Source organism: Schistocerca gregaria, chromosome 3, assembly GCF_023897955.1.
Source record: "Schistocerca gregaria isolate iqSchGreg1 chromosome 3, iqSchGreg1.2, whole genome shotgun sequence".
Taxonomy (NCBI): domain Eukaryota; kingdom Metazoa; phylum Arthropoda; class Insecta; order Orthoptera; family Acrididae; genus Schistocerca; species Schistocerca gregaria.
In genome coordinates this window covers 395,257,424-395,283,118 of record NC_064922.1, presented here as the reverse complement: position 1 = coordinate 395,283,118, position 25,695 = coordinate 395,257,424, and the positions used below count along the sequence as shown (strand labels likewise).

The window sequence follows — 25,695 nt, the reverse complement described above, 5'->3', positions numbered from 1 at the left end:
CCCTCAGAATTAAATTTAAAATAGGTCACACCGCCTTGTTCGGACCAAGTTTTTCGTAGGGTTTCCTTTTGTTTCTAAGGTAATAACCGGAACTGAAATTACTCTCAAGCACAAGGGAATTGGAGACATTGGCTGCCAGTGGACATTGTTTTATATCAGTGGGGTAAGCTGAAAATTTGTGCTCGACTGGAATTCGAACCCAGGTCTCTTGCTTAGCAAGCAGATGCGGTGACCATTACGCCATCCATACACAGAGATCATCAGAACCGCACGGGCTATCCTAGTACGACCCCCGCCAGACTCAAATCCTCAACTTGTGCCACACATTACAAATGTAGTGCCCTATACATGTACGAAATAACAGGCACCACATACACAGGGTGTATCAAAAAGGATGGCGCAAACTTGCACTGCTGAATGTACACGATAATAGAAGGACAAAAATGAAATGAGCGTTTGGCGTCAATGGCCGGGAGGTCCCTTACGTGGCAGGTCCGGCCGTCGTGGTGTAGGTCTTATTACATTCGACGCCACATTGGGAGACCTGCGCGCCGGATGGGGGTGAAATGATGATGAAGACAACACAACACCCAGTCCCTGAGCGGAGAAAATCTCCGAGCCAGCCGGGAATCGAACCCGGACCCGTAGGACGGCAATCCGTCACGCTGACCACTCAGCAATTCTTTTTCTTTTTCTTTTTAATCTGATTTTGTTCTATATTGTTCGTTGAATTTGTTCGGGGCAGACGTCCGATGACACTCGTTTAGGTTCTTCGTTGATCCGTTTACTCAGTTTTTTTTATTACAGAGAGTAGCTAACCCTCTGACCGAACACGCTGAGCTACTCTGCCGGCAAGCTATCGGGGCGGACATAGAAGGACAAATGTTCCAGTAAACACGGGTCCGCAAACGAGCCGCTTGCGAGATAGTCACGACTATAGGATTCCACGCCGCCACTGACGGCATTGTTTGTAACATCGGCGGGTTTCCCCCTGCGCACTTGAGGCCGTCCGATGTTCGTTGTTTAAACAGCGGCACATTGCCGAAAGGTGCCGATGGTATCACACCATACACGCAGAACGTACAGGACGGGTACAGTACAGAGTCTCAAAGGGTATCAGTCGTGTCTGAGGAGTGCCACGTGTGCTGTGTTGTAGTTACAATGGAACCGTACAGTAACGAAGAGTTTGTGGATAGGCATTTAATGTACGGTAGGGCTAACGGCAATGCACAAGAGGCTGCACGCTTCTACCAAGAAACATATCCTGATCGCAGACACCCCGGAAGTCCGTCAGAGCCTGAGAGAACACGGGGGTTTTGCATATGGCAGAGCCTGCTTGCATTGCGCCTGGCTTGAAGATATGGTATTGGAAGCAGTACAGCGCTCTCCAGGCACCTCGACGAAAAGAATTGCCACAAAAATGCCTGTACTAAGCCACAGTAGTGTATGGAGAATTTTACATCGCAATTTCAATGATTCGGACATTGTTCCTAGAGTGACCTTTTGTCAGTGGCTGCAACAGCAGGCTGTAGTCGACCCTCGTTTCGCATGTAACATTTTATTTACAGACGAAGCAGATTTCACATGTTTAACTATTGTGGCGTGAAATAAACCCACACGCTTTTCATGAGTCACCACATCCGCAACGTTTCTCACTGAATGTGTGGTTAGGGGTACTAGGCGATCAACTCATTGGGCCACATATTCTTCCACCACAACTTAATGGTCGGAAGTACCTTAGCTTTCTGCGGTTTCATCTTCCAGGATTTCTTGAGGATGTTCCCCTTCAGCAACGTCAGATTATGTTGTACATGCATGATGGAGCTCCGGCACATTTTGCTGCTGGTGTGAGACAGCATTTAACGCGCAAATACGGCCAAAGATGTCGAGGCGGACCTGCACCTTGGCCTCCAAGAACACCTGATCTAAATCCTTTGGATTTCTCCACAGCCAATTCCCGATATGCTGTTGCTGGGCGAAATTACGGAAACACCGCGAGAAATGTATCATTGAATATAAATGCACATGCTAGCCAAGCCTACTGGTTGCGCTTTTGTATCTGACCACTAACGGCACCCGTACATTGCTCTCACTACATTTCAGTTGTCAGTCATAGTTACAATATTGTTCTGTGTAGTTGAGAATGCATTATGTCGGAGCTAAGCGAATTCAAAGGTACGCACACAGTCCGTGCTCGTATGATGGGTGCTTCCGTAACCAAGGTAGCGGATGTTCAAATGGTTCAAACGGCTCTGAGTACTATGGGACTTAACATCTGAGGTCATCAGTCCCCTATAGATCTTCTTAAACCTAACCGACCTAAGTACATCACACACATCCATGCCCGAGGCAGGATTCGAACCTGCGACCGTAGCAGCAGCGCGGCTCCGGACTGAAGTGCCTAGAACCGCTCGGTCATAGCGGACGGCTGTAGCCGAAATGTTTGGTGCAGTGATGCAGATTCTCCTAACAGGAAAACGTGATGCAGAAACTGTATAACCTGGTCTAAGGAGTAATCGAAGAATGTCATTTTATCGATTCAGTCTTCGCTCACACTATTTCCTCCGTGCGATCGAGTTTACGCCCCAAGAGTGTGCTTTTTATTTTTTTGTGTTTCCACGTTTTTGTCCACATCCTATATTTGGCTCTAAGGACCCTGACATTACTGTGGTTCAGAGCTCGAACATCGCATTTTGTTTCGACATTTATTCGCTGACTACCGATTTCTTGACATGAGCCGTATTAGGTGTAGATCTGCTGTGCCGGACTGGAACTCGTATCCAGATTTCCTGCCTGACGTGAGGGCTCACCTTAACCACTTTGGCCGTCCTTGAGCGCTCTCCGGATCAACCCAAACTTCTGTACGTCATATCGTCTATATTCATGTACTGTAGTCCATTAAATTCGTCACCCAATGCTCGCAAAATTACTTGGTTTCCAGCAACAGAGAGAATAAGACAACGAGGAATCGAGACCAAATGTATTTATTGCTGTGTGCCGACCTAGCTTGTAATACTAGTTAGTTACATGCACGTCCGAAAGACCAGGCACTGCGTGACATATCGAAATTTGAATCGGTCAGGGAGCGCGTATGGACAGCCGAAGTGGTTAAGACGATTGATTGACATAATCGGTAAATTCAGGTTCGAGTCTCGGTCCAGCACGAATCTTCGTATGTCACTACTGGGTTGTAGACCGTTAAGTAATATAGCTGATGACAAGGAATTCGTAGTTAGCGAATAAATTTCGAAGTAGTTCGCACAGCTGTGTATCATCAACAATGTCTTTTCTTTCAGAAATGCATCGAAAAGCCAAAACATTATGATCGCTGCCCACTGCGACGTTGGATGCCGCCTGGTGGCGTTGCGGGCCCGTGACGCTTTGATAAAAGTGTGTAAGCGGAGCAGACACGGACGGGGGATCAACCTAGGGAAGATATGGGCTCCAAATGGGGATATACCTTGAGATAAGAGACTTTGACGAAGGACAGATTATTATTACGCATAGCCTGTTAAAGGGTATCTCGAAAAAGGCGAAACTGGTCGAATGTTCACGTGCTACTGTCGTGAGCATCTACGGAAAGAGGTAGAATGACACTGAAACTACCACTAGGTGCTTAATCATTGGACGTCCACGACTCTTAAACAGAACGTGTGGTTCGGAGCCTTGTCTGCTCTGTAAAGTAGGATAGATGGTGATCTCTGGCATCTCTGCCGATAGAGCACAGTGCTGGTGCACGCACAAGTGTTTCGGAGTGGCCCATTATTTACGCGAATTACATGACCTGCGAGTAGACATCTAACGCCACATACGTCCGCAAAACTACGAACAGACTGCCGGATCGATGATACTAAGCAGGTGCTCATAAAGTTTTGGGCTCATCAGTGTACACGTAAACATTGTATTCTATCATTAGGAGTAGCTAATAAAAAAAATCGTATATTGTTGAACACTGAGCTCTGCTGCAGACTACCCTTACGTGTTCACATGTTGACCCAACGACGTCCTCAATTACCTCTGGAGTGGACGTGGGACCATCGGGATTCGACGTCAGCCCTTCAGGTGAATCACATTTTTGCTATACTAGGTCGACGGTCGTCTCCACAAACACCGTCATCGATGTGAACTGCTGCTCGAAATGTGGAGCGCGACACGAACGCAGGCTGATGGGAGCAGTATTATGCTATTTGAGACATTCTCCTGAGGCCTGTGCCAGTAATCGAAGATACGCTGACAGCTGCGAACCACCTGCATCCCTTCATGCTTGATGTCTTCCCCGACGGCGATTTCATCTTTCAGCAGCACATTTTCCCGTGTGTCGGAGCCAGAACAGTGCTACAGTAGTTTAAGGAGCATTATGAAAAAACTCATGTCAATTTCTCAGCGGCCAAATTCATTTGATGTAAATCCTATGGAACCCATCTGGGTCGCCATAATCGAGTAAGCAAATCAATGGCCTATTATTTACGCGAATTACATGACCTGTGAGTAGACATATAATGCCACATACGTCCGCAAAACTACGAACAGACTGCCGGATACACGATATGCAAAATCAGTGATGTATTTCGTTTCAAATACGGACAAACACGATATTAAGCACATGGTCATAAAGTTTTGGGCTCATCAGTGTACATGTAAACATTCCAGTCTATCATTAGGAGCAGAAAATTAAAAAAGGAAGCTTTTCCCACACTGCTGTGTAGATCAATACATGCTACTAGCATAACGTAATTTGTGGTGTCATGTATGTGAGGTATATATTTTTATACGTTCCTACATTGTTTGAGGCTGCGAAGCTGGCAAAGTGCAAGAGGTGGCGAAAGTAGTTAATTCATAATAATAAAAAACAGTCTAGACAGAAAAATGACTTCTTTTAAGAAGTACGCTTCCATAAAATTTTTACCTTTATGTCCGATAAGCATAATACTAGATCACCGCATAGTGGCACAACCCACTTAAATATAAAATGCGTATTGCGACTACTTTTAATATTATATAAATCACTTATGAAAACATTTGAAGAGGGCAAGGTGCTGCTGAAAAGAGCCGCAAAATATTTGACTTGGTAGTTAATAGTTACTAATCTGTTGATGTCGTGAATATATTCCAGAATGAGATTTTGACTCTGCAGCGGAGTGTGCGCTGATATGAAACTGCCTGGCAGATTAAAACTGTGTGCCCGACCGAGACACGAACTCGGGACCCGAGTTCGAGTCTCGATCGGGCACACAGTTTTAATCTGCCAGGAAGATTCATATTAGTGAATATATTGTTTATAAGTTCAAAGCGGTGTTTCACAATTCTGTGAAGTAAATCACAAATGGAATATTTCTTTTCAACTTTGAAGATGTTTTACCCTTCGTCGAGGTCGGGTGTGATGGTGACGTGGTAAGAGTGCGGCAGGCTTTCACCCGGCAGCCTCTTCCTCTGCGCATGCGCAGGAGCCGCCAACGCCAGCAGCACCACCGCAGCTACCGCTGCCGGTCCCATCTTCATCTGCACAATAAGACAGATTAACTGGACAGAGAAACGTGACTGGTCTAGACGAACCGCAGTACGATGAAATTCCACAATACCCCTTACCCTTAGTTATAATCAGTGCTTGATTTGCGACGACAGAAGCCAGTATGCCGTACCAGTAGCTCTGACGAAAGAAGGCGTTAAAATGAAGTTTTAAGACGTCTACACTTCCAAGAAAAAAAAACCCTCCTGGAACGTCATTACCGGAACCTCTTTTATATATATACAAATCAAGCACTGGCTTTAACCAAACAGTGAATTCTTACTAAAAAACCTTCCATTGCGGACTCGGTTTTCCGGCTTAACTGAGAGCTGCGTAAAGAGAATTTCAATATTCTTACCATTTAAGATGCCTCGTAATTTCTGCTGCGTGGGCCTTCCTTGCTCGAAAACTAAAAGATCTAGCAGAAGAAAACTGTGCGACATTTTGTTTGGGTTTGAGATCCTATAAACATTGAGAACGCGACGAGAAGGTGCTCATTTTGAGAGGATTGATACATCTACATCTATATTTCTCGAGACACTTTACGGTGTGTGTTGAAGGGTTCTTTGTATACCAGTGTTACTTCCCCCTTCCTCCGTTCCAGTCGCGTGTGGTTCGCGGAAAGAACGATTGCTGGTAAGCCTCCGTGTCGGCTCAAATATTGTAAAAGCGGTTGGCACTATTAATATTTGGAAAAAAGAAAATACAATGAGTTACTTCCCTGAGGACTGAAAAGAAGTAGGACCATCATTTCATAAGTTTAGACTCCCACTTTGCAAGCTGATGTTGTTAAATACAGAGAAAATGTGAGGACAAGAGTAAGTGAGGACATCGAGGAATGAGAGTTTGATATTTTTTTCGGAAAGCTACAGGGTGAGAAATGAAGACAGAAAAGTAACAGAATAGGAGTCTTAGAGAAGAAAAGTGACGAGAGGGAGTTATGTTCCCTTAGTTTTTAATAAACATCGTGCTTCAAAATCAAAGTGTAAGACAGTGTATTCCGAAAAAGCGGGAGGCATCATCAAAAGCTATTCATCCAGTTAAATAAAGATTCAGAAATAAAATACTGGTCTATAACACAATCGCACTTGCGTATTAAAATGACGATCTGATAGTCATGCTGGTAGTCTATAATTCAAAATAATAAAGAAAAATGAGTACACAATGAGAGTGTAAGTTCATAATTTTTGAAAGAACGAGATGAAGTGAAAATTCTCCGAGGTAATCAACAGTGACCTAAGTAAAAACATCTACAGTTGTGCACAATAACTGAAGTGGAATGTAATAAAAAAGGAAAAATAGAGTCTGGATAGATCGGCGTAGTTACAGCGAAAGTAAAGCATAAAATGCCATGTATAACCTATTAATGTCGCCATCCAACGGAAGGATCACCAGCAAAAGCGTCATATGCGCTCGCTCATGGAACACTGTAGAGAGGTTTGGAATTTAATCCAGGATGTTTGTCTTCAGTCAAAAACTAAACTTCGTCTGAAAAGGCCTTGCAGGGCACAACGGTACGGACCGGCCGCCGTGTCATCCTCATCTCACAGGATACAGATATGGAGGGACACGTGGTCAGCACACCGCTCTCCCGGCCGTATGTCAGTTTAAGAGACCAGAGTCACTACTTCTCAATCAAATAGTTCTTCAGTTTGCCTCACAAGGGCTGAGTGCACACCACTTGACAACAGCGCCCGGCAGACCAAATGGTCACCCATCTAAGTGCTAGACCAGCCCGACAGCGCTTCGGTGATCTTACGGGAACCGGTGTTACCATTCCGGCAAGGCCGTTGGCTTTGTCTTCAATCATTTACTGATTATGAAAGTTTCTAGTGTGGCCAAGATTCGAAAGAGCTTCATCGTAGATGATCGTCACTATTAGCTTGTACAGTCGACCTCGACTACAGAACAGGTTGTAAAGATGTTAACGTAATAGATATAGATGAAAAGTTGCTGTTAATCGCAGAAGGCAGGCCAGATATTTGACTAGAACACATCAGAATTATATAAAATGGATGAGATTTATTCTGAAAACTGCCGGCCACGATGGTCTCGCGGTTCAGGGCGCAGTCCGGAACCATGCGACTGCTACGGTCGCAGGTTCGAATCCTGCCTCGGGCATGGATGTGTGTGGTGTCCTTAGGTTAGTTAGGTTTAAGTAGTTCTAAGTTCTAGGGGACTGATGACCACAGCAGTTGAGTCCCATGGTGCTCAGAGCCATTTGAACCATATTCTGAAAACTGACAGAATTAGAGGAACAGGAATTTGATGTGTGCAAAAATAGATTTTGCACTGATGTAGTTATGTGTCGTAAACTTTGAGCAAATTTGAGTTGCTGTTATTTTAGTTATACTGGACAGCACGTCTCTGAGTTGCACAATAGTTAATACCACAATAATAACTAATTACTTATGAAACTACGGGGGCAGAATCATCTGGTTACTAAAGTTAGCAACTCATTGTGAATATCTCAAAGCGAAAGACCAGTATCATTGCTATCAGTGATGTTGACATACTAATGTACTCCTAAAGACAAAGACTAATTTTCGAGTGAGCCCGCAGATACAAATTACTGATATATGTTGAAATTTCTGTTAGATTCTTTTCTAATTCATAGATTTTTGAAACATTTGTTCACATAGAGACGTGTTAGCTACAGAAACATGTTTCTCTTTGAAGATATTACTATCAGGTGGTTACATGCAACTCCAGAAAAGGATGGTTTTCTCTTACAGGCGTTAGTCTTTAAGCTTCATTGGACATACAGTGCTCTAACAACCATTCCTCCCGCGGACTCTACCATATGTCGCATACGATGGACCCTATTCTCACCATCGACTTCCAGTAGGGTGCAGCTGTGGAGAGACCATGGATTATCACATCTCACCGCTTCCGGAGGCTTAGGGAGCCCGTATCACGAAAACTTTCGGCTATCGAAATAAGAGCAAAACTTAAAGATACGAACAGTGTCTTTCTTCCAGTTAATCATTACTGCAAATACAACACAAATTTTGTAGCCTGCAGGTAATTGTACTGTGAACGTTGTGTAGAGCTACCTAGCATGAAATACAGCTAGAACAGTCATTACAGTCCTTTTTTCCATCTGGACATGACAGAAGTCTACAAACCGCAACACCTCCAGTGAACAGTTTAAATTCTCTACTTACTACCAAGACTTTCCGTTAATGAAGTACAACGTAGCATGTGTTCTACGGATGCTTCCTGCAATACACACGTTAACTTCTTTGATGTTCTTATCAAAGTTATTGTGTTTTCAATATCGTTTTCTTTGCGTTCAGCTGTTCTTGGATGACTTTATTTCTAGCGGATGATTTATGTTCAAAGTTCTGTTTCCAGGCACATTATCAGCTATTTAGCCACAGCCACTGCATTCAGCGTTCGGAATGTATAAGTCGATGATTCTGTTTACATAAGTGGACTACTCAGCGTGTCGATCGATAAATTATCAAGAAAAATAACGTAAATTATGATAACGCCAGTTTTTCCGTCCACTTAAACAGACACTGACTCTGATTCACATATTTCTCACTAAGACAAAGTTGAGCAAGAGATCCTATTTGCTCGTTAGGTTTTATTTTGATGTATGAAAATGAATGGTACATGAAGCCTCCAGTTCATTACACGTTAAATCAACAAATGTGCTCATGTTTAAGAAATTTCAATACGACACATTAATTTGGCTGCAAGTGGTTGTAAAATATTTAATTAAACATACAGAGATGAAATTAGTACGAAAGAATCAATAAACAGACTGCAGTAGCCTCATATAATCATATGCTGTCGGACAGGTCAAAGAGGTTTGCAGGAGTTCGTGCGCTTCTCGTGGCCATGTTAATTGATTTTGAGTTTAGACGCATGCTGGCTTTGTTATGAGTGACCATAAAACCTATATAAAATGGATGATGTATGTGATAGAAACTAAAAGAAGACGTAATACCTTTTTTCCCTTATTAATAATACTTGGCTAAGCCACATAGTGTGTAATGGGGAGTCTTCCTCTAGAACTTCGCGGACGTTAAACCAACATCTAGAAATTCCCAGAGCTTACATTCCACTACAACACAAGGAAAAGTTGAGTCTTTCAACATACATTACGCGTTACGATCACGACGAGAAAAAGCAAACAAATTCGGTTGAATTTAGTGATGTGCGGACAATAATTCTTTCCGTGTACCACCTAGTGCACAGAGTACATTCCACTACTAACATACAATTACTTACGGAGTAAAACAGTTGTGTATGTAGAGAGAGGGGTGCCGAATGGATGACCTTACATTGGGTCTGAGTAAAACCTCTGAGATAAGGGATACATTGGAAAGCGTTTATAGTTCGTAACAATCCATATTTCTTGAGAGGCGCTTTGAGAGCCGGTCTGAAACATGGAACTCAACAGCATATCGGTCAATGTGCATCCTGCCACTAATTTAAATAGTTAAGTACAGAATTCACGAGCATGTATAAACCGGTCCCAATCATAATTGCACTGCACAATTATGCGTCTTATGTAGACATTGTCTATGATTGGAGATCAAAGGTTGCTTCTCAAAGTGAATGTAGGAATGTGGTCACTTGTGGGATAACTACTTTAGAATAGTGTATGAAGACTCTGCCATACACGTAGGAAAGATACACAGCTGTATCAACTCGAGATAAATACACTACTGGCCATTAAAACTGCTACATCACGAAGATGACATGCTACAGATGAGAAATTTAACCGACAGGAAGAAGATGCTGCGATATGCAAATGCTTAGCTTTTCAGAGCATTCACACAATGTTGGCGCCGGTGGCGAACCCTACAACGTGCTGACATGAGGAAAGTTTCCAACCAATTTCTCTTACACAAACAGCGGTTGACCGGCGTTGCCTGGTGAAACGTTGTTGTGATGCCTCGTGTAAGGAGCAGAAATGCGTACCATCGCGTTCCCGATTTTGATAAAGGTCGTATTGTAGCCTATCGCGATTGCGGTTTATCGTATCGCGACATTGCTCCTCGCGTTGGTCGAGATCCAATGACTGTTGGCAGAATATGGAATCGGTGGGTTCTCGACGGTAATACGGAACGCCGTGCTGGATCCCAACGACCTCGTATCAGTAGCGGTTGAGATGACAGGCATCTTATCCGCATGGCTGTAACTGATCGTGCAGCCACGTCTTGATCTCTGAGTCAACAGATGGGGACGTTTGCAAGACAAAGACCATCTGCACGAATAGTTCGACGACGTTTGCAGCAGCAGGGACTATCAGCTCGGAGACCATGGCTGCGGTTACCCTTGACGCTGCATCAGAGACAGGAGCGCTTGCGATGGTGTACTCAACGACGAAGCTGGGTGCACGCATGGCAAAACATCATTTTTTCGGATGAATCCAGGTTCTGTTTACCGCATCGTGATGATCGCATCCGTGTTTGGCGACATCGCGGTGAACGCATATTGGAAGCGTGTACTCGTCATCGCCATATTGGCGTATCATCCGGCGTGATGGTATGGGGTGCCATTGGTTACACGTCTCGGTCACCTCTTGTTCGCATTGACGGCAATTTGAACGGTGGACGTTATATTTCAGATGTGTTACGGCCAGTGGCTCTATCCTTCATTCGATCCCTGCGAAAATCTACATGTCAGCAGGATAATGCACGACCGTATGTTTTAGATCCTGTACGGGCTTTTCTGGATACAGAAAATGTTCGAAAGCTGCCCTGGCCAGCACATTCTCCAGATCTCTCACCAATTGAAAACGTCTGGTCAATGGTGGCCGAGCAACTGGCTCGTCACAATACCTCAGTCACTACTCTTGATGAACTGTGGTATCGTGTTGAAGCTGCATGGGCATCTGTACCTGTACACGCCATCCAAGATCTGTTTGACTCAATGCCCAGGCGTATCAAGGCCGTTATTAAGGCCAGAGGTGGTTGTTGTGGGTACTGATTTCTCAGGATGTATGCACCCAAATTGCGTTCAAATGTAACCACATGTCAGTTCTAGTATAATATATTTGTCCAATAAATACCCGTTTATCATCTGCATTTCTTCTCGGTGTAGCAATTTTAATGGCCTGTAGTGTAGCTGTTGAAACCTGACTCCTACGTGATCAAATATTATCTCATGTGCCAGATAAAACGGTCGGAGTTTTTTCGTAAGTTATTCTAGTTTCAATGGAAAATGAATTACTTTCCGGGACTAATGACGAGGTTTTGAGAAACAGACAGCTATCTAATGTTTGACCAGGCGTGGTTATCGTCAAGACCATCCAGAAGTCTCCTGAATGTCTGTTGAACCGTTCCCTTAGAAACATTAATGAATTACTGTGCTGGTAAGCCCCTTACGTTATTTGATTTTCAAACAGCTGAGCAAAACTGAACGTGCTCAGACATTTCTCTCTTTACTTATTCTGATCATCAATAAAATGACACACAATAGTTTTAGCGCAACGCAGTTTGACTTTCAATAAACCCTACAAAAGAATGGTCCTGACTAACAATAACTTATACCTTTCATGAATCACTTACCTCACAAAAATCTTCGTTACTCGAACTACTGCGATACAGCAAGCGCCACTACTGCCAGATAAATAAAAGATTCTAACTACTGAAGGAAGTATCTACTGATAGGCAAAAACAGCAAATGAAAGATTTTGATAGAGAACAAACAGCGTATTTACCTTAATAGTGTCCAAAATATATATCAGTTCATGACATCCAGTCTTACAAATTTATTGTCTATGATGGACTCACGTCCAGATCATCCGCTCTCAAAACTCCGCCATCTCTCTCCCCACATTCACCACTGCTGGCGGCTCACCTCCAACTGCGCAATGCCACGCGCTGTTAACAGCGAACTGCCCGACAGTACAATAGCAAATTCCAACAATGCAAACCAACCACAGACTGTACACAGCACAGTCAGTGATTTTCATATAGAGCGCTACATGGCGTTACCGACATAAAAACCTAAACAGCCTACTTACACCGCTGTATGAAGAGGATTAAAATTTTTTGTCATTTAAGACGATAATGTGTGTAACATTTTTTTAAAAGTAAGGCAAAGTGTTCGTCTTTCAGTTTTCCATAAAATTACGTTTTCTGTAGTCATAACTAACGTTACTCAAAAAATGAAAACTAAAACTGTACGCTTCCCCGGTAAACCATCTACAACTCGTACTTTAGCGATGAGCTTTACTGTCTGTAAACTGCAGTATCCCAGGTTTCTTCATCGTGACGTGAATATAGTTAGTGCTGCTGCACTGAACACTTCAAACACGCATTTGGACTGTATCCCATAAACCTTCTGATCATATTTGGCTGCATCACATCACATATTGCTGACATCGCATATGCATAAAACACACTGCCTGAAGCCTCAAACGTGTGTCCTCGTCATCCAAGCCATATAACTCCTTCTTATGTATTTTACTCGCGAAAATTTTGTCACACGAAGGAAACGATTATTTGCACCATCAAGAAAACGCAGGGCGGAAGCAGATATTCCAATAATAGAACGATGAGAGATCAATGTCACAAACTTGAATGATTAAGAAGTAAATTAGACTTTTATCCATCACAGATGTGGAACATAGCGAGTGTGATGACTCAAGGCTATCAGGAATGACTGCAACGAGTCGCGTTTTGTGATGGTAATTTTAAAAAAAATATTTTACCATTACTAGCATCAGGGAGATACAGTTCTTAATGTTTGTTTGCAGTCAGCGTCCGTGGCGAGGTGGTTACACCGGTTTCCGTCAGATCCTCGAAGTTAACCACCATCTACAGTGTTTGGCACTTTGATGGGATCCATGCAGCCGACCATCCGATGTTCACGGGCTGGGCTGCAGTCAGCCTAATAATTAAACTTTCAAAACGCTGTAGAGTGTGTGTGTGTGTTGGGGCTTATTTGCGCTCAACGTCGATCAACGTCGAGGTCATCAGCGCCCGCTGTAGAAATAACACCACTGGTCAGAATGACGTCAAATTGCAACGCACAGTTATAGGAGAAAGGGGAAAAAGTACGGCAGAAGAAAAAAATAGTGTGAAAATTGATCAATAGATACCGCTGTATGTGTCAGAATTCGTAAATAAAAACACCTGTCGGGTTCGATTCCCGGCGGGGTCAGGGATTTTCTCTGCCTCGGGATGGCTGGGTGTTGTGTGATATCCTTAGGTTAGTTAGGTTTAAGTAGTTCTAAGTTCTAGGGGACTGACGACCATAGATGTTAAGTCCCATAGTGCTCAGAGCCATTTTTTTGAAAATACCTGTCATGCGCTCTACCCATTGAAGTTTCTGTAAACACGCCGATTACACGGCTTTTCCTCCTTTCGCTTCTGCGACGTTCACCATGACTGTCTCAATGCAGGATCTCACTCTGATTGTAAAGCTGTATTAATAGAATGATTACTGTGGACACGTCGCTCTGCAGAAATTCCGGACACTGAAGGGTTTGAAAACAAGCGTTGGTCCGATGACTGCCGTGTGTATGGAGAAAATGATCCGGAAATTCGAAAAGACGGGTTCTTTTGGTGCGCAACCTGGTAGAGGGAGGAAATGAACTGATTCGACGTCAGTGGAAGCAGTGGCCACAGCAATTCAGGAGGAGACGAGTGGTGGTGTGCAAACGTGTAGTGCACGGAGAATTGTCCGAACATTGAAGGTAACCGTGAGCACGGTGCATAAAATCCTACGAAACGTCCTTCTTTGCTATCCATTCAAAATTACGCATGTGCACCAGTTGCTTCCTGTTGACCTGCCAGACAGAGAGATCTTCAGAATTTCTTGCTCGCACCGAATTGGACAATTATTTTCCGTGGGAGATTTTGTGGACCGACGGAGCCCACTTCCATCCAACAGGACATGTCAGTACATGTCGAATATGGGCAACGGAAAATCTACACGCAAATCAATCAGTACCGCTTCATCCTGAAAAGGCCACTGTGTGGTGCGGGTATACGGCATTATTTATCATAGGACCATATTTTTTTCCAAGAGACAGGTGCTTCCTATCCTCTTACCTGCACCGTCGCTGGTAAGCGCTATGAGTGTCTTTTGCGCAACCATGTCATTCCTGCTCTCCAATAGCGTGGATGTGTGGATGGGATATTTTTTTTGCAACATAGCGCACCTCCGCACATTGCAAATCCAGTTAAGCAGCTGCTGAAGCGCCATTTCGGAAATGCTAGAATTACCAGCCAGTCATTTTGCTACAGACTCGTCGTCCCGATCACCTGACCTTGATCCGTGTGACTTCTGGCTGTGGCGCTATCTGAAAGAAGTTGTGTTTAGTGTTCCGACTGCAAACTTAGCTGCATTGAACTCACGCACTGTGTAACACATGCTGAACGTGACTCTGGAAACAATTCTATCAGTTGTGGAACATGCTGTTTCTCGATTTGAGCTTCTTGGAGATTACGATGGGCAGCATATTGAACATGTTTTGCGCCAGTCACACTGAATTTGATAATCCTATTTGGTTTTGATTGATGCTTTTTATGCGGTTTTTGGCTTCAGTACAAAAAGCGATATTATTGATGCTTTTAATGAGGTTCTTGGCCTCAGGACAATTAAAAACCGATTTTTCCCATCCGATGTGACATGACCTTGCTGTGGTGGATGGGCTTACGTAACTAACAGTATCACACCTGTACACCCACTCACACTGAGAAACGTACAGCTTAGGCAATGTTTTATGATTCCAATGTGAATCTCTGTTCCAATGCAGAATCTCAGAACATCATCTTTCGTCACACTCTTTGGTTTGTTTGTCTTCTGTAAGGCACGTGGCAGCCATAGATTGTACAGTGCTGTGTGATTATCAACACTGGAAAACATAAACTGTACACTGAGTTGACATAAGTCATGAGATAGCGATATCCACATACACAGATGGCGGAAGAATCGCGTACATACGGTGTATGTTGATGAACCCAAACATTATGACCATCTGTTTAATAGCTTGTTTTTCCGTCTTTGGAACAAAATACATGACTGATTTTGCGTATCGTCGATCCGGCAGCTTTTTGGTATGTTTGTGGAGGTACGTGTCATTAGATGTTTACTCACGGGTCATTTAATTCGCGTAAACAGCGGCCCACTGACTTGCTTACCGGACGATGGCGCCCGATAGTGAGACAGATAGGTTCCACAGGATTTACATCAGGCGAATTTGGTCATCGAAATATCGACGTGAGTTCACTGTAATATTCCTCAAACCACTGTAGCACGGTTCGGGCTCCGACATACTGGCGATTACACTGCTGAAGGATGACAGCATCGTCGGGGAAGGCATCAAGCATGACGGGATGCTGGTCGTTTGCAGCTGTCAGAGTGTTTTTGATTACTATCAAAGGTTAAATGCAAGCGCAGGAGAATGTCTCCCATAGATAATACTGCTCCCACCAGCCTGCGTCCGTAGCGCGTTGCATGTTTCGAGCCGCCGTTTGCTTCGATGTCGGCGTTTGTGGAGACTACCATCAACTAAGTGAAGCAAAAATGCGATTCAACCGAAGAGCCGAACGTTTATTTTGATCGACGGTCGAATCCCGATGGTCCCGTGCCTACTGCAACAGTAACTGACAATGTCATTGGGTCGACAGTGAACCTGTAGGGGTGGCCTAATGCCAGCGTTCCATTTTCAACAATGTACGAAGAACGGTTTGCTCCAAAACACTTGTAGGTGCACCAGGATTGTGATCTTCGGCAGAGATGCCACAGAACACCCTCTACCCGTCTTTACAGAGCAGACAAGCCTCAGAACCCCACTATCTGGTATGAGGCGTGAAAGTCCAACCATTTAGCGACTAGCGGTAGTTTCACTGTCATTCTACCTTTTTCCGTAAGTGCTCACGACAGTATCACGTGACCATTCGCCCTGCTTCGCCGTTTTCGTGAAACTCGTTGACAGGCTCTGCGTAATAATAATCTGCCCCTTGCCAAAGTGGCTTATCTTAATGCATACCGCAATTTGCAGACCATATCTTTGCTATGGTTATCTCCCGTGCGTGTCTGCTCCGCTTACAGAATTTTGTTACTGCGCCACGTGCCTGCAACGCCACCAGGCGGCATCCAACGTGACGGTGGGGCAGTGGTTATAATGTTTCGGCTTATCAGTGTAAAAGAACAGTCCATTGGACGAGCTGTCCTTTTGCACAGAGTGGGGCGAATAAAAGTGGCCCCGAGAACAGCGTTATAGGGTACAAAGAAGCACAGCAGAGAAAAGGAAATTCAGTACTAATCTGACTATAGCAGATATTGAAAGTTACCGTCATTCACCTCCTGGCGCTTTTGGGCACTGGTCAGTAAGCTGCTGAAGGCGGCTGGAAGCTGGACTGCTGGAATTGCTGCAGTCGCATACGTTCTTCTGCAGTTGCTGAAGACTACGAGGGTTGTTGCGATATACCTGGAGATCAAAAAGTCAGTATAAATTTGAAAACTGAATAAATCACGGAATAATGCAGATATAGAGGTACAAATTGACACACATGCTTGGAATGACATGGGGTTCTATTAGAACTAAAAAAATACAAAATTAAAAAAATGTCCGACAGATGGCGCTTCATCTGATCGGAATAGCAATAATCAGCATAACAAAGTAAGACAAAGCGAAGTTGATGTTCTATACAGGAAATGCTCAATATGTCCACCATCATTCCTCAACAATAACTGTAGTGGAGGAATAATGTTGCGAACAGCACTGTAAAGCGTGTCCGGAGTTATGGTGAGGCATTGGCGTCGGATGTTATATTTCAGCATCCCTAGAGATGTCGGTCGATCACGATACACTTGCGACTTCAGGTAACCCCAAAGCCAATAATCGCACGGACTGAGGTCTGGGGACCTGGGAGGCCAAGCATCACGAAAGTGGCGGCTGAGCACACGATCATCACCAAACGACGCGCGCAAGAGATCTTTCACACGTCTAGCAATGTGGGGTGGAGCGCCATCCTGCATAAACATCGTACGTTGCAGCAGGTGTTTATCGGCCAGGCTGGGGATGATGCGATTCTGTAACATATCGGCGTACCTCTCACCCGTCACGGTAGCAGTTTTGCTGTCCAGCGCCATCTGTCGGACATTTTGTGAACTTTGTCTTTTTTGTTTTGGTTCTAATAAAACCCCATGTCATTCCAAGCGTGTGTGTCAATTTTTACCTCTCTGTCTACATTATTCCGTGGTTTATTAAGTTTTCAAATTTATACTGACTTTTTGGTCACCCGGTACATTAGACTTGGTGGATCCCCAAACTAAGTAATCGCAGACTGAAAGATCAGGTGACCTGGGTGGCCAGCTAGTACTTCGAACAGACTGATCTGTTAACAACTCTGTCAAGCTTGAAGATTGTGTAAATCTGCTGCAAGATTCTGCCGGCTATATGGGCAGTTGCTCCATCGTGTCCGAAGTAACTGTAGGTCTCTTCTTCCTCCGGCAGTGCTGCCCCAAGTGCTTTCAAAATGTTTGCAAATGTGATGCTGCGAATTAAGCGTCTGATGAAATAAGTTGGGACAAGTAATGCAGCGTGTTGGCACCGCACATTGAACTCCAACCTTCTGATCATGCAAATGTGTTTCGTGGAAGTTATGCTGATTCTTTGCTGCTCAGAACCTTTCAATAGACATTACTACTCAGGTGATACCAGGCTTCATCCGACATAAAGAACAAATCCATGTCCAAGCCATCATTGTTATCTCACAAAACTGGAGGCACTGAGGAGCATCTGCTGATTTTAATCCATGAACAACAGACATTCGGTAGGGGTGCATGTGCTACTCGATATGGAGTATTCTTCCGCATGATTGACGTGATACGTCGGTCTCTTACGACAGGGGTTGGGGTGATTTGAGACAGGGGTCGGGGTAATAGGACTCTGAAGCATTTTCTGGCGAACTGCAGCCACGTTTTCTGGTCTGCGGGGATGTTTCGGAATGTTTTTTCACCTGTTCAAAACAGATCCTGTCTGACGCTATTTTAGGACTAAGTTTTGCATGGCAATCTTTGCTGACACTTTGACACCATTAAACTTCTATAAACAACTGACCACACCGTTCCCGCGACTTTGTTGTCACGTAACTTTCGACAACGAACATCCGCTGCTCCACTGTGGGTATCATCGTCCACTTTGCATTGCTCCACTCACAATGAAACAGCCCGCTCTACTCTCTGAACCGATGTGGGTCACGTGGCGTGCGTACACATTCTGTGCGCGTAACGGAGTGTGGCTGTACTCATAAACTGAAGTTCAGTCGTATCCACTCGTGCGGGGGACTTTTGTTAGCCTCACCATGTACTTAGGTGGTTCACATGAAAATATTTCCGACGTGATTATGCCCGCATGACGGGAATTAACAGAATTTGAAAGCGGAATGGTAGTTGGAGCTAGACGTATGCGTTATACCCTTTCGGAAATCGTTAGGAAATTCAATATTCCGAGACCCACAGAGTCAAGAGAGAGCCGAGAGTACCAAATTTCAGGTATTGCATCTCATCACGGACAAATCAGTGCCCGAGAGGTTTCACTTTAACGACCGAGAGCAGCGGCGTTCGCGTAGAGAAATTAATGTGGAACGTACGACAACCGTTTTTATTAGAGCTGTGATGCGAAATTTGGCGTTAATGCGCTATGGAAGTAGACGACCGACGCTAATGCCTTTACTAAGAGCACGATATCGCCTGCAGAAACTCTCCTAAGTTCGTGAGCAAATCGGTTGGACCCTAGACGACTAGAAAACTGTGGGCTGGTCAGATGATTCCCGCACGCCGGCCACACGTAGACATGGACCCACGCTGTCAACAAGGTACTGTGCAAGCTGGTAGTCGCTCCATTATAATGTGGGCTGTGTTTACGTGGAATGGACGGGTTCCTCTGGTCCAGCTGAACCAATCAATGACTGGAAATCGTTATGTTTGGCAACTTGGGGAGCATTTGCGGTCAGCGGCCTACAATTGTTCTCGACTGGTTTGAGAAACATTCTGGACTAATTTCAGTGTGCTTCCTGCCGCCGTTGGATAAGCAGCTGCAGCACCAAGTCGTATATTCCTAGCTCACTCATTTGTTACACAGTTTAATTCTTAATTTCTTTGCGTGTTTTTGGTACTTGCATTGTTTAATTCATAAATTTCGGGCGTATTATAGTATTAAAGAGTTGTAGCATCGCGTTTTAGTACTTGAATAGTGTAAAATCGCGTAGCCGACGAGCAGTGTGTTAAAAAAATGGCTCTGAGCACTATGGGACTCAACTGCTGTGGTCATCAGTCCCATAGAACGTAGAACTACTTAAACCTAACTAACCTAAGGACATCACACACATCCATGCCCGACGCAGGATTCGAACCTGCGACCGTAGCAGTTGCACGGCTCCGGACTGCGCGCCTAGAACCGCGAGACCACCGCGGCCGGCGAGCAGTGTGTCAGCAGTGCGCAAGTAGCAGCATTACTGCATTTACCAGGCAATCTTATATTTTAATAACCGTTTAAATTTTGTGTCGATTTGTTTTGCGCTCTCTGTAGATTAGTTCACACGTTCTTTGCACAACAGTTTTTAGCATGGATAGGGACTGCAACTGCTGTGTTCGGATGCAGGCTGAGTTGGCATCCCTTCGCTCCCAGCTTCAGGCAGTGTTGGCTTTGGTCACACAGCTTGAGGCTGTTGCCAATGGGCATCACTGTGGGGGTCCGGAAGGGGGTTTGTCGGGGACGGCCAGCTCGTCCCACGCATCCCCCGATCGGACTACGACTGTGGTTACCCGGGATACTGCCCGCATTGAGGCTGATCCCTCACCTTTGGTAGAATGGGAGGTCGTCTCAAGGTGTGGCAGGGGGAGAAAGACATTCCGGAGGGCTGAACGGAAGGCCTCTCCAGTTTGTCTGACGAATCGGTTTCAGGCTCTGTCTCAGGCTGATACTCATCTTCAGCCTGACATGGCTGCTTGACCTGTTCCAGAGGTTGCCCCTCAGTCTGCAAGATCCAGGCAGTCGCAGAGGGTGGGCTTACTGGTAGTTGGGAGCTTCAATGTCAGGCGCGTAATGTGGCCCCTTATGGATATGGCAGCAAGAGAGGGGAAGAAAACCAATGTGCACTCCGTGTGCATACCGGGGGGAGTCATTCCAGATGTGGAAAGGGTCCTTCCGGATGCTACGAAGGGCACAGGGTGCACCCATCTGCAGGTGGTCGCTCATGTCGGCACCAATGATGTGTGTCGCTATGGATCGGAGGAAATCCTTTCTGGCTTCCGGCGGCTATCTGATTTGGTGAAGACTGCAAGTCTCGCTAGCGGGATGAAAGCAGAGCTCACCAGCTGCAGCATCGCCGACAGGACTGACTGCAGACCTTTGGTACAGAGCCGAGTGGAGGGTCTGAATCAGAGGCTGAGACGGTTCTGCGTCCGTGTGGGCCGCAGATTCCTCGACTTGCGCCATAGGGTGGTGGGGTTTCGGATTCCGCTGGATAGGTCAGGAGTCCACTACACGCAACAAGCGGGTAGCAGGGGTTGTGTAGCGCGGGCTGGGCGGTTTTTTAGGATAGATGGCCTCGGGCCAGTACAGAAAGAGCAACAGCACAAAGGGTGCGGGGCAAAGTCAGGACATGCGGGGACCAAGTAGCAATCGGTATTGTAATTGTAATCTTTCGAAGGTGCATTCGTAAAGTACCGGAACTTCAAGCGCTGATAGAAAGCATCGAAGCTGAAATCGTTATAGGTACAGAAAGCTGGCTGAAGCCAGAGATAAATTCTGCCGAAATTTTTACAAAGGTACAGACGGTGTTTAGAAAGGATAGATTGCATGCAACCGGTGGTGACGTGTTTGTCGCTGTTAGTAGTAGATTATCCTGTAGTGAAGTAGAAGTGGATAGTTCCTGTGAAATATTATGGATGGAGGCTACACTCAACAACCGAGCTAGGTTAATAATTGGCTCCTTTTACCGACCTCCCGACTCAGCAGCATTAGTGGCAGAACAACTGAGAGAAAATCTGGAATACATTTCACATAAATTTTCTCAGGTGGAGATTTCAATTTACCACATATAGATTGGGACACTCAGATGTTTAGGACGGGTGGTAGGGACAGAGCATTGAGTGACATTATACTGAGTGCACTATTCGAAAATTACCTCGAGCAATTAAACAGAGAACCGACTGGTGGAGATAACATCTTGGACATACTGATAACAAACAGATTCGAACTTTTCGACTCTGTATGTGCAGAACAGGGAATCAGTGCTCATAAGGCCGTTGCAGCATCCCTGAATATGGAAGTTAATAGGAATATAAAAAAAGGGAGGAAGGTTTATCTGTTTAGCAAGAGTAATAGAAAGCAGATTTCAGACTACCTAACAGACAAAAACGAAAATTTCTGTTCCGACACTGACAATTTTGAGTGTTTATGGAAAAAGTTCAAGGCAATCGTAAAATGCGTTTTAGACAGGTACGTGCGGAGTAAAACTGTGAGGGACGGGAAAAACCCACCGTGGTACAACAACAAAGTTAGGAAACTGCTGCGAAAGCAAAGAGAGCTGCACTCCAAGTTTAAACGCAGCCAGAACCTCTCAGACAAACAGAAGCTAAACAATGTCAAAGTTAGCGTGAGGAGGGCTATGCGTGAAGCGTTCAGTGAATTCGAAAGTAAAATTCTATGTATGACTTGACAGAAAATCCTAGGAAGTTCTGGTCTTACGTCAAATCAGTAAGTGGCTCGAAACAGCATATCCAGACACTCGGGGATGATGGTGGCATTGAAACAGAGGATGACACCCGTAAAGCTGAAATACTAAACACCTTTTTCCAAAGCTGTTTCACAGAGGAAGACCGCACTGCAATTCCTTCTCTAAATCTTCGCACAAACGAAAAAATGACTGACATCGAAATAAGTGTCCAAGGAATAGAAAAGCAACTGGAATCACTCAATAGAGGAAAGTCCACTGGACCTGACGGGATACCAATTCGATTCTACACAGAGTACGCGAAAGAACTTGCCCCCTTCTAACACCCGTGTACCGCAAGTCTCTCGAGGAACGGAAGGTTCCAAATGATTGGAAAAGAGCACAGGTAGTCCCAGTCTTCAAGAAGGGTCGTCGAGCAGATGCGCAAAACTATAGACGTCAGAGGACGTCGATCTGTTGTAGAATTTTAGATGTTTTTTGCTCGAGTATCATGTCGTTTTTGGAAACCCAGAATCTACTCTGTAGGAATCAACAAGGATTCCGGAAACAGCGATCGTATGAGGCCCAACTCGCTTTATTTGTTCATGAGACCCAGAAAATATTAGATACAGGCTCCCAGGTAGATGCTATTTTTCTTGACTTCCGGAGGGCGTTCGATACAGTTCCGCACTGTCGTCTGATAAACAAAGTAAGAGCCTACGGAATATCAGACCAGCTGTGTGGCTGGATTGAAGAGTTTTTAGCAAACAGAACACAGCATGTTGTTATCAACGGAGAGACGTCTACAGACGTTAAAGTAACCTCTGGCGTGCCACAGGGGAGTGTTATGGAACCATTGCTTTTCACAATATATATAAATGACCTAGTAGATAGTGTCGGGAAGTTCCATGCGGCTTTTCGCGGATGATGCTGTAGTATACACTGAAGTTGCAGCATTAAAAAATTGTAGCGAAATGCAGGAAGATCTGCAGCGGATAGGCACTTGGTGCAGGGAGTGGCAACTGACCGTTAACATAGATAAATGTAATGAATTGCGAATACATAGAAAGAAGGATCCTTTATTGTATGATTATATGATAGCGGAACAAACACTGGTAGCAGGTACTTCTGTAAAATATCTGGGAGTATGCGTGCGGAAAGATTTGAAGTGGAATGATCATATAAAATTAACTGTTGGTAAGGCGGGTACCAGGTTGAGATTCATTGGGAGAGTCCTTAGAAAATGTAGTCCATCAACAAAGGAGGTGGCTTACAAAACACTCGTTCGACCTATACTTGAGTATTGTTCATCAGTGTGGGATCCGTACCAGATCGGGTTAACGGAGGAGGTAGAGAAGATCCAAAGAAGAGCAGCGCGTTTCGTCACAGGGTTATTTGGTAACCGTGATAGCGTTACGGAGATGTTTAACAAACTCAAGTGGCAGACTCTGCAAGAGAGGCGCTCTGCATCGCGGTGTAGCTTGCTGTCCAGGTTTCGAGAGGGTGCGTTTCTGGATGAGGTATCGAATATATTGCTTCCCCCTCCTTATACCTCCCTTATACCTCACGAATGTAAAATTAGAGAGATTCGAGCGCGCACGGAGGCTTTCTGACAGTCGTTCTTCCCGCGAACCATACGCGACTGGAACAGGAAAGGGAGATAATGACAGTGGCACGTAAAGTGCCCTCCGCCACACACCGTTGGGTGGCTTGCGGAGTATAAATGTAGATGTAGACAATTCCAACGAATGAGTTGGCCACCCAAATCCCATCGAATAGTTGTAGGAGATAATCGGGAGGTACAACATCCTGCACCGGCAATACTTTCTCAATCATGGGCGGCTATAGAGGCAGAATGGCTCAGTATTTCCGCAGGGGCTTCCAACGACTTGTTAAGTCAATGCCATGTCAACTTGCTGCTCTACGCGGGGCAAAAGGAAGTCCGACACAATATTAGGAGGTATCACGTAAGTGTCTTTTGCAGTCTGATTTGTCCGCCGAGATTTGCCCCGTGGATTCAAATACCTGTAAGTAATATCACCTGGTCGACATTATGACATAAATAATTCAAGATACTTTGTCCCATTCATAGCTTCCGTGTTTTGATTTTTCTAAGATACTTTGCCACATTCATAACTTATGTGTTTTGATTTATCTGTCTTATCACAGCCACAAGTCTGCCCCACAAAGCTACACCCACTGCACTCGTATACGGGAGGACGAAGGTTCAATCCCGCGTCCGGTCCTTCTGATTAAGGTTTTCCTTGATTTCCCTAAATCACTCCAGGCAAATGCCGGAATGGTTGCTTTGAAAGGACACGGCCGACTTCCTTCCCCATTCTTCCCTAATCCGATGAGTTCCGATGACCTCGCTGTCTGACCTCCTCCCCCAGACAATCCCCCCCCCCCCCCAAACAAAACTACAAACGTACATTCCTGGAAATTTTAAACTATATACCGGAGTGGGACTCAATCCTGGGGCATTTGCCTACTGACTGAGCTACCCAGACTTGTCTAGTAACCCGATCTCAGTCCTACTCCGCTAACATCTCACTCCTCCTACTTCCCAAACGTCACAGAAGTTCTCGAGCATACCTTGGGGGCTAGCACTCCTGGAGGAAAGAGTATTACAGAGACATACCTTAGCCACAGCCTGGAGAATTATTTCCAGAATGAATTTTCAGTTTACAGTGGAGTCTGTTCTGGTCTGAAACTTGCTGGCAGACTAAATTTGCTGGACCGGAACCATGTTCGAATTCTGATCCAGCAAACAGTTTTATTCTGCCAGAAAGTTTCATATCAGCGCACACTCCACTGCAGACTGAAAATTCACTAGTTCATTCATTCATTCATTACACCATCTCTCCACGTTTAGTGGCTAGGCGGTCAGAAACCGAAGTAAAAGAGATTTTACCATCACAAAAGGCGACCGGTGGCAGTCATTTTTGATGACCTTGGCTAAGATAGGTTTGAGACAAAACCTGAAGGCTTATTTTTAATTTTTACTTGAAGGCTACACTTACCTTGGCGGCTGGTGTCTGCTCGGTAAGCGCTCACTTTCGTTACTCCACTGTTATCACTCTTATCCCTACGAGAAGCAATTACGAAACTCTAATCACAAGTTTGTCATATGGCACAGAGTCAAGTACTTCGTCAAGCGACGGTAGTCCGCTCGTGACCGATAGCATAGCGCTATCTTACAAAACACTCTTAACTTACGGCTATACAAACAAATAACGCGCAACACACATACACATACATTCACACAGACCTAAATTTTGCTTGTTTCTTCGGCCGTGGACGACACTGTCATCATCATCGTCATCATTTATTGCACATAAACAGGCCATTTAGGCCCATGGAAGAAGACAAAAATATACAAACATATAAATATAAAATATAACGAATGGTTCAAATAACTTTAAGCACTATAGGACTTAACATCTGAGGTCATCAGTCCCCTAGACTTAGAACTACTTAAACCTAACTAACCTAAGGACATCTCACACATAAATGATCTAGGCAGGATTCGAACCTGCGACTGTAGCA

The 25,695-nt window shown here is 44.7% G+C and overlaps 1 protein-coding gene across 2 annotated transcripts in view; it reads right to left on the bottom strand.

The window, feature by feature from the left end:
* LOC126354353 (aminopeptidase N-like) overlaps positions 1–25,263 on the bottom strand; it is a 143,217-nt gene extending 117,954 nt beyond the window's left edge. Inside the window, exons 1-3 of one of the 2 annotated variants that reach the window (XM_050003928.1) lie at positions 25,170–25,262; positions 16,777–16,913; positions 5,360–5,499 (exon numbers count right to left, since the gene is read on the bottom strand). In XM_050003928.1, coding sequence (XP_049859885.1) covers positions 5,360–5,499; positions 16,777–16,782 — 146 coding nt within the window. In that variant the 5' untranslated portion in view covers positions 16,783–16,913; positions 25,170–25,262. Of the gene's footprint in view, positions 1–5,359; positions 5,500–16,776; positions 16,914–25,169 lie in introns of both variants that reach the window. The other variant, XM_050003929.1, reaches the window with a different exon arrangement.
* Positions 25,264–25,695: the final 432 nt, after the last annotated feature.